We start from the raw sequence: 8,986 nt of genomic DNA on the forward strand, positions 1-8,986 counted from the left end.
CCACCACATCACTTGTGCCTCCACGCCCTAGTCAGAACCACCCGAAGCCCCGCCACCCCGCACCGGAGCAGCAAGGACACCGGCCGCAACACCACCACCTCCACAAGGTCGCCAGCCACCCCCGCCACCGGTGACCATTACATCCACCGGATCTGGGCCAGGACGCCCAGATCCGCCGCCAGCATGCACGAGTCCACCAGACCCCACGAGCCGCAGGGGGGAGAGGGGAGGAGGAGCCGTCAGCGGGCCACAAGGGCGCGGGGTGGAGCGCCAGAGCAGGAGCCGGCCAGGACCCGACGCCGCGGGCAGGAGGGAGGCAGCCCGCGATGCCATCCATCTGCGCGCAGGGGAGAACCGACCCGCCGCCGCCTCGGCCACGCGGCCTTCGGCCGGCGGCGCCCTTGGCGGCGGCAAGGGAGGAGGAGGCGGGGCGGAGGGCCGGAGGAGGAGGCGCTAGGGTTGCCCCCCGACGGCGCCCACGGGAGCGCCTCGGGAGGGAGAGGAGAAGTGAACTCTACCGCAAACACAAAAGAGTAGTTGTTTACTGGATATACAACCACTATTATTGCCAAATCATCATATGATTAGGTTCATCTAAAGATCATCACATGGACTAGATGACATACGCTCACTAAAGTTGTGATGTTTGACTCCTCGTCCTCACCATACGAAGCTGCACATGCACATGCACATAGGGTGGTGGCGTTGTCTGGTGCCGTCGTGGCATCGACGGCGAGCCTGGCAAGATGGATGCGTCAATACCTGCTCTGAAGATGGATTGGTGAAAGACGGGGGCGATGGCTCTGCATCGTGCGCGTGCGGTGCTTGCTGAGAGTGCGCCGGAGACGTGTGTGAGTCAAACCCGGCAATTCGGCTTGGTTGGGCCCTCCGACTTTAGATATTGGGCTTTGTTGTGAGGTCTGGATATACGGCCTCGACAATCTGCACTCCATCAAGTAGATAGGAGTAGCGACGAATGTTGTCAAGATGATGACTTCAGACTTATTAATGTATTAATTTGTAAGGTCTTGAGAATTAATTAATAAAATTGTTGAATGCATCGCCCTAATGCAGAGGTTAGAGGTCATCCTCTTTTTTCAAAAAAAGCTCTGATGCTCCCTGGTGAGTAAAATATGAAAAATGGTAAATAAATTCAAAAGATTTTGATTAGTTTCGTGATAAACATTGACGAATGTTTTAACTGCCTGCAAATCTTCATTCGAAATGAGGTCTTGGGAGAAAAATCGATGCTCCGAAATGCTTCCAACAATATTCTTTTCAATGATTTGAGCGTTGAAGCAACCATGTCATCACCAGTGAGACAACTATGGACCTTTCGTGGTACTGATATTGTCAATCAATATATGATGACTAAGCGGTCATAATCTCTAAATAATCAATATATGATCGATGGCCTACCGGCCATAATCTGCAAATTCTGATAGTCCAGAAACACAATTCTATTTCAGACAGCAGTGCGTCCTTAGTAAACAATAGGAAACGTTGCCATCTACACCACTAAATTGACCGTTGTGTTCAGTGGTGTCATTTTCATGAACGCATGATTTAATTCTTGGCCCTGAAGTTAGTTGGCTGATTCACAACTTTGACCATCTAACTACTTCTTTGCATGGATACGGTTGTACATAGACTATTAAGAGCATCTTCAATAGATGGTCCAAATTTTGACCGTCCAAAACCGAAGATGTAAAATTTGGACCGTCAAAAAGTGCGTTTTGGAGCTCTGAAAAAAGCTCAACTCCAACAGATGATCTAAATTGATGGTCTAAAAGAGCAACTCCAATAGATGGTCTAAAATAAAGATGTAGAACGACATACTACTAGTCCATTCAACATAGTTCAAACATCAAATTCAACATAGTTTCATACATCAACTTCAACTACTACTTATTCAAACTACTAGATAAACTACTCCTCATCGGAGCTACGGAACTGCTCCCAGAACTCCTCCTTCGTCGGGTCGTCGCACCCCTCCTCCTCCTCCTCCTCCTCTGAGAAGTCTGCCCAGTCCTCCTCGGAAGAGGACTCGATGGGGATCACCGTTGAGGGACCGGCCTCATCCTCCTTCTTCGGCCCCTTCTTCTTCTTCTGCTCCGCCTCACGCTTCCAGTAGTACTCCATCTCGGCCTGGACGTACTCTGGATTCTCCCTAGCAAACCTCGCCATCGCCTCCTCATCGGTCTTGCCAGCACTGACGACAACCGACGGCTTCTTTGTCTTCTTCTTCATCGTGATCTCCTTCATGTTGATGCCCTGCGGCACAAGCAACTCCGCTTCCGCCCGACTCTCGATCTCTGGAAAGTTGAGGTGCGACCGAGGCCTCTCGGCACGCCACACCGCCATGTCATAGGCACGCGCGGCCTCGTGGGCGGAGGGGTACGTGTCGATCCACCAACGCCTTCCGGTGTCGGAGAACTCCACTCCCCAGTTGCCGGAGGGCTTCTGCCTCACGCCGAAGAAGCCCGACTTGCCCTTCGGCGTCTTCTTCGGCGCCATCGGGAGCGGCATGCGGCCGGGGCGGTGGCGGATGGATCCGGGCGGGGCGCTGCTGCGGGGCGGCGGTGGCGGGCGGGGCGGTGGCGGAGCTGTGGCGCGGCGGCCGGCGGGCGGGCGGGAACGGAAATGAAGTGGCGGTTGGGCGTTTGCGGTCGGCGGCTGGTTTTGGACCAGATGCATCTCGTGATGTATATTTGCATCGTGAGGTGTTGCATTTTACATCACGAGGAGGCCGCGTTTCAATTCTTTTTGCATATGGACCGTCTGTTGAAGCAGTGTTTTTTGTCTTAGACGATCCAAAAATTGATTTTTTTTACATTTGAACCATCTATTGAAGATGCTCTAAGATTATACAATAAGAAACGCAGACTAGGTCACTAGAGACTACTAGTACTGGTTTACAGTCTGACTCTTCTGACGGTTAATTTGTCAGGATGTAGTTCTGTTTCTACTGTAAATTTGAACCTAGAGCAACTGCGTAGCACTCTAATTATTGTGCGGTCTGTCATTTCCCGTCTCCTGATATTTGACAGTGCAGATCTAATTTAGTACTTACGGGACCGTGGTTATATGGATCAACTCGAATTATTAGCCGATCACATGATTAGATGGCATTCGCCACAATGTGGGGCTGAGGACATCATGGTATGACGTCCTACCTTTTCTTGCAGATGACGCAGCACTATCTATCTATATTGCTGTCCTGTTTGGCTCCTCGCCCTCACCGCATGGCCCAGCCCCAAACCACATGTGGTTTATGAATGGACTGAAGCAAGCGCCTGAGAACTGAGATTCATATAGCCATGCATGGCGTTTGCTTCGATTTCAAACTGGAAATTACCCAAGCGAACTCGTAAATAGGTAGAGTATCTCTCGTCCTTTTCATTTCCTTCAATGAATTAATAAACACGCGCATGTAGCTATTTCTAGTCGCCGACAGAATTAAATTACATGGTCCGGCAGTTGCCGGGCTGCTCGTCGCAGAAGTGCGGCGGGTACTGGTGGGGGTAGTAGGAGCTGGGCGGGTAGAAGTACGGCGGCGGGTGCACGGGCACGGGCATGGGCGCCGGCGGCTTCGGGTCCTCCTTCTTCTTCTCCTCCGGCTTCTTCACTTCCTCCACCTTGATGATTTGGGCGTGGCCGAGCTTCTTGCGGAGGCAGCTGACGAGGCACACCGGGTCGACGCCGTCGCCGACCACCTCCAGCTGGTCCCTCGCGTCGCCGGTTATCCCCATGGATGTCACCCCGGCTGCTCTGGCGGCCATGGTGAGGGCTTTGGACCTGCTCTTGTCGCACGACATGCTCAATTGGATGACAATCTTTTGCTGCAACATCAAGGAGGAAAGCGATGGATCAGTCGTATGCTTCAGCTTCAGAGTAATGTATCGATTGCTCAAAACTAAACTGATAAACAAAGCAAAACGAGAAGTACACAGGAACTAGGAGAAGAAACTGAATAGGGTTCCTCACCTTCATTGCTGGGTTGTAAGATGGCTAGCTATCAAGGAGAGATAGAGATTTGGGAAATGCTCGTGTTCGAGCGAGGCTATTGGTTTGGGTAGCTATTGATCGGTCTTCTGCAGATGCAAGTATCTAGCTTGTGATGATTTGGTGAAGGGGATAGCCGCCTGCCCGCCTTATATACACGCACGCAGTGGCCGCGGGTGTGGGAGCAGAGAATTAGAGCGATGTCAGTATGAGGAGTGAAAAAGTTGTGTGTTGCAAGAAGATTCGTAGCAGCAGCGGTGGCACCAGTTGAGCTCTCTCAGTGAGTAAACAACTGCCCAACTGGGTGTCTGGGTTCCATGCATGTAAACGCGTCCTCATCGCAATCACAAGCTCTCAGTTGAATTTTCCCGATCGGCACGCTACACATGGAGAGACATTTTTCAATGATCTGCCCAATTGTATCACTGATTGGCCACTTTGGACGCTCCACCGAAGACGCGGCTGCGGACATAACTATGTAGGCCGGGTCGATCGGTTAGCATGAAACGGGACAAAAATGGCATGGATACAATAGCAGCTCAGGTTCAAGCGATCGGCGGTCCTCGATCAGCTCACTCAACAATAGTTTTGTCTTAGGAACACGCGGGAGGAGAGGGGGCTCACACGCTCACACCCAACTTTTTCACAACCGCACGCAATTAATAAGCAATTCTTCTGATTTTTCAAGAAAAGAGAGTGTTGCAATGCTGCTCGTAGTGGGGAGTGCCCCGCATATATCGTGTCTATGATATTAGCGTACAATAGCATTATATTATAAGTTAGTATTTTAGGATATTTCATTTGTTATCTTGTATAGCACATAGTAACACATTTCTTTCTTTCCAATCGGCATTGCTACCTATGCAAACCGCATATGCACGAGCAGTTTTAACATGGCCCCTTTTACCTTACCTCATGAAAGGTAAGGATATAGTATAATAAACCTGAGTAGTTGATTTAATTAAGTAGTGGGCACGAGTAATTAGCATGTGGTAATTAATTGGTTCTAGCCCATCACCATCTCCCGGTTGCGCACTTAGAAGTAGAGAAGGCAGAAGGCTCCATCTCAAACTAAGGAAATTGAATCACTTTATTTCACAAATCTCGTGCGAAATCGACATGGAGTGAGAACCATGGTAAGATGTCCTCTACTGAATCTCTCTCCATCCGAGAAATCTTCTCCCGAAACACCGCTCAACACAATCTCTTTCTCCATGGCTCCGAGCACAAATAACAGATTTTATGCTTTGGAAATGAGCAAAAATAGTTATCTGCCATAAAAATCTTGATTGTTGTGGAGGATCTAGCATTTTTATTCACGACTGTGCCACCCATTTGTCATGGATGTGGCTAACTCATGTGTTGTTGCCATCACACTTTCCACGATCCCAGTACCTAGATGCGATGTGAGACTGTTGCAGCACAACCATCCCTCTGTGTCATGTCGTCATACATAATTTGCATCTTCGCACTAAAGCCAGCCACCAGATCTGGAGAGACGGACCCTCACAAAGACCTTTTGATGGCCACAACAACCTGCAACGAGTCTGCCACCACCTACAGGGGTAGTCACCACAAGGACCAACACCGCCGACAGAGCACACAACACGGACTATACCACCTCGCTAGAGAAAACTTTACCCAGTCGCGTCAGTCCTGGTGCTGATATGGCCAAAGCTGGAGCACAATAGGTTGATAACGATCACCAATGTACGCCCGTGCGGAGCACAACAGCTGCTAGGTCAAGAGTGCACAAACTAGATCGGCACCGCGTCTACTGACCGAAGCACTGTGGCACCTCGAGCATGCCCGCCTGAGCCAGCGCGAGAATCCGGCTATGCCTAGCGTGATCACGACCCGGAAGTCACCAAGATGCAGAGGACCGCCTCGATGTCGTGCCCCACACCACACCCGTAGAGAACTAGAGCCCTGTCGCCACCTTCCTCAGGGCCGGCCCGAGCTTCGCTGGTGGGCGCCCTCCAGCGGCGGCAAGATGAGGGACAAGGAAGATGAACTGGCGGCGCAAGGGTTGCTAACCCCCGAGTCGCCGGAGGAAGGTGGCGCGGGGGCGAGTCCTTACTAAAACACCAAAAAACAATAATTTAAAGCACGGTTAAACAATACATATTTGTATCAAATATATAAATCTTATGGTAGAAGAGAGCGTTATCAAATTTATAAGATTATTATGTGGCCAAGCATCAATTTTCAAGAAGACCCCAATGATTCATGTGGTCCCCTATTTCTGTGCCCAGGCGGTATGAATGATATCAGCGACCCGGTCTGGTCTCGCCATGTAAAGCTCGTTCACATGTCATACATCGACACCTGACCTAATGAATCAGGTTAAACTAATTCCCGCAATGGTAAAAGTGGAATCAAATCAAATTAAATACTCCACCAGTTTAGAGCACATACGTAACCTGGATCTGAATGCATGCATCTATAAATATAGTTGCGCTTTTGTACATATTTATTGTTATATTCTTTGTGTACACGTTCGCTATTTTCAACCGCGGAACCTTCGAAAGTTATCGTCGCGTTGTCCGCTGAAAGGGGACCTTTCATGGACTCCTGGGCGGGTATTTAGTCAGTAGTCAAACCTACGAAATAATCAATGCATGATGACCATACAGAATTCGGCCGTAGCTAAGCTAGTCCACACGTTGTACTCCCTCTGGTTACATATTAGTTGTCGCTTCAACGGATATATCTAGCACTGAAATACATTTAAATACATTCATTTCAGAGACAACTAATATGAAACGGAGGGAGTACTAAACTAGTACTCCTACATAGTACAGTAGTACCATGCAACACGAGTCATACGTACGTACAAGGTCAGTTTAGCGGTCAACAGGACATAGATGTAGCCATTGACTAAACACTTCAAGTGTCGGATATATCACCCACCAATCTTTGATTAAATGCTTCAAGTGCCAAGTGTAGAGTGTTGCTAAATCTTAGTCCAGTAAAATTTAGCTATGTCTTAGTTGATGCTATATTCGTGGTTGTATATATGGGTCGACTAAAATTATCACCCGATCATATGATTGGATGACATTTGTGTTGGAAATATGCCCTAGAGGCAATAATAAATTGATTATTATTATATTTTCTTGTTCATGATAATCGTTTATTATCCATGCTATAATTGTATTGATAGGAAACTCAGATACATGTGTGGATACATAGACAACACCATGTCCCTAGTAAGCCTCTAGTTGACTAGCTCGTTGATCAATAGATGGTTACGGTTTCCTGACCATGGACATTGGATGTCATTGATAACGGGATCACATCATTAGGAGAATGATGTGATGGACAAGACTCAATCCTAAGCCTAGCACAAGATCATGTAGTTCGTATGCTAAAGCTTTTCTAATGTCAAGTATCATTTCCTTAGACCATGAGATTGTGCAACTCCCGGATACCGTAGGAGTGCTTTGGGTGTACCAAACGTCACAACGTAACTGGGTGACTATAAAGGTGCACTACGGGTATCTCCGAAAGTGTCTGTTGGGTTGGCACGAATCGAGACTGGGATTTGTCACTCCGTGTAAACGGAGAGGTATCTCTGGGCCCACTCGGTAGGACATCATCATAATGTGCACAATGTGATCAAGGAGTTGATCACGGGATGATGTGTTACGGAACGAGTAAAGAGACTTGCCGGTAACGAGATTGAACAAGGTATCGGGATACCGACGATCGAATCTCGGGCAAGTATTGTACCGATAGACAAAGGGAATTGTATACGGGATTGATTAAGTCCTTGACATCGTGGTTCATCCGATGAGATCATCGTGGAACATGTGGGAGCCAACATGGGTATCCAGATCCCGCTGTTGGTTATTGACCGGAGAGTCATCTCGGTCATGTCTGCATGTCTCCCGAACCCGTAGGGTCTACACACTTAAGGTTCGGTGACGCTAGGGTTATAGAGATATTAGTATGCGGTAACCCGAAAGTTGTTCGGAGTCCCGGATGAGATCCCGGACGTCACGAGGAGTTCCAGAATGGTCCGGAGGTAAAGAATTATATATGGGAAGTGCTATTTCGGCCATCGGGACAAGTTTCGGGGTCACCGGTATTGTACCGGGACCACCGGAAGGGTCCCGGAGGTCCACCGGGTGGGGCCACCTGCCCCGGGGGCCACATGGGCTGTAGGGGGTGCGCCTTGGCCTATATGGGCCAAGGGCACCAGCCCCTAGAGGCCCATGCGCCAAGAGAAGAGGAAAAGGAAGAGTCCTAAAGGGGGAAGGCACCTCCGAGGTGCCTTGGGGAGGAGGGACTCCCCCTTGGCCGCACCCTTCCTTGGAGGAAGGGGCAAGGCTGCGCCCTCCCCCTCTCCCTTGGCCCTATATATAGTGGGGGGAAGGGAGGGCAACCATACCTAAGCCCTGGCGCCTCCCTCTCCCTCCCATGACACATCTCCCTCCTCCCGCAGCGCTTGGCGAAGCCCTGTTGGAATCCCGCTACTTCCACCACGCCGTCGTGCTGCTGGATCTCCATCAACCTCTCCTCCCCCCTTGCTGGATCAAGAAGGAGGAGACGTCGCTGCTCCGTACGTGTGTTGAACGCGGAGGTGCCGTCCGTTCGGCGCTAGGATCATCGGTGATTTGGATCACGACGAGTACGACTCCATCAACCCCGTTCTCTTGAACGCTTCCGCGCGCGATCTACAAGGGTATGTAGATCCGCTCCTCCCTCGTTGCTAGATGACTCCATAGATAGATCTTGATGACACGTAGGAAAATTTTGAATTTATACTACGTTCCCCAACAATTTGTCACAATTTGGGGCAAAGGGTATCGATCATGGTGTGACGTCCTAGCTTTTGTTGCAGGTAATGTACTATCTATCTTTCTTTCAAACACAGTACAGACGCAAGCGCTTACATATACGCACATACACGTATCCCTATGAACACACACAACCAATCCCTATAAGCACCTCTCAGATATTGAGTCGTATCATT

At 49.4% G+C, this 8,986-nt stretch overlaps 2 protein-coding genes across 2 annotated transcripts; both read right to left on the reverse strand.

The window, feature by feature from the left end:
• Positions 1-1,858: 1,858 nt before the first annotated feature.
• Positions 1,859-2,517, reverse strand: LOC125533622 (ethylene-responsive transcription factor RAP2-2-like). The gene has a single exon (XM_048697003.1). It carries the CDS (start codon positions 2,515-2,517, stop codon positions 1,930-1,932), a length of 588 nt encoding a protein of 195 aa, XP_048552960.1. The 3' UTR covers positions 1,859-1,929.
• Positions 2,518-3,377: 860 nt separating this feature from the next.
• Positions 3,378-4,152, reverse strand: LOC125533623 (heavy metal-associated isoprenylated plant protein 46-like). The gene is made up of 2 exons (XM_048697004.1): positions 3,988-4,152; positions 3,378-3,842 (listed from the first exon to the last, which is right to left on the reverse strand). The coding sequence occupies exons 1-2, from the start codon at positions 3,991-3,993 to the stop codon at positions 3,465-3,467; spliced, it is 384 nt and encodes a 127-aa protein (XP_048552961.1). The 5' UTR covers positions 3,994-4,152; the 3' UTR covers positions 3,378-3,464.
• Between the last annotated feature and the right edge of the window lie 4,834 nt (positions 4,153-8,986).

The sequence above is a fragment of the Triticum urartu genome, chromosome 2 (assembly GCF_003073215.2).
Source record: "Triticum urartu cultivar G1812 chromosome 2, Tu2.1, whole genome shotgun sequence".
In the NCBI taxonomy this organism is placed as follows: Eukaryota; Viridiplantae; Streptophyta; class Magnoliopsida; order Poales; family Poaceae; genus Triticum; species Triticum urartu.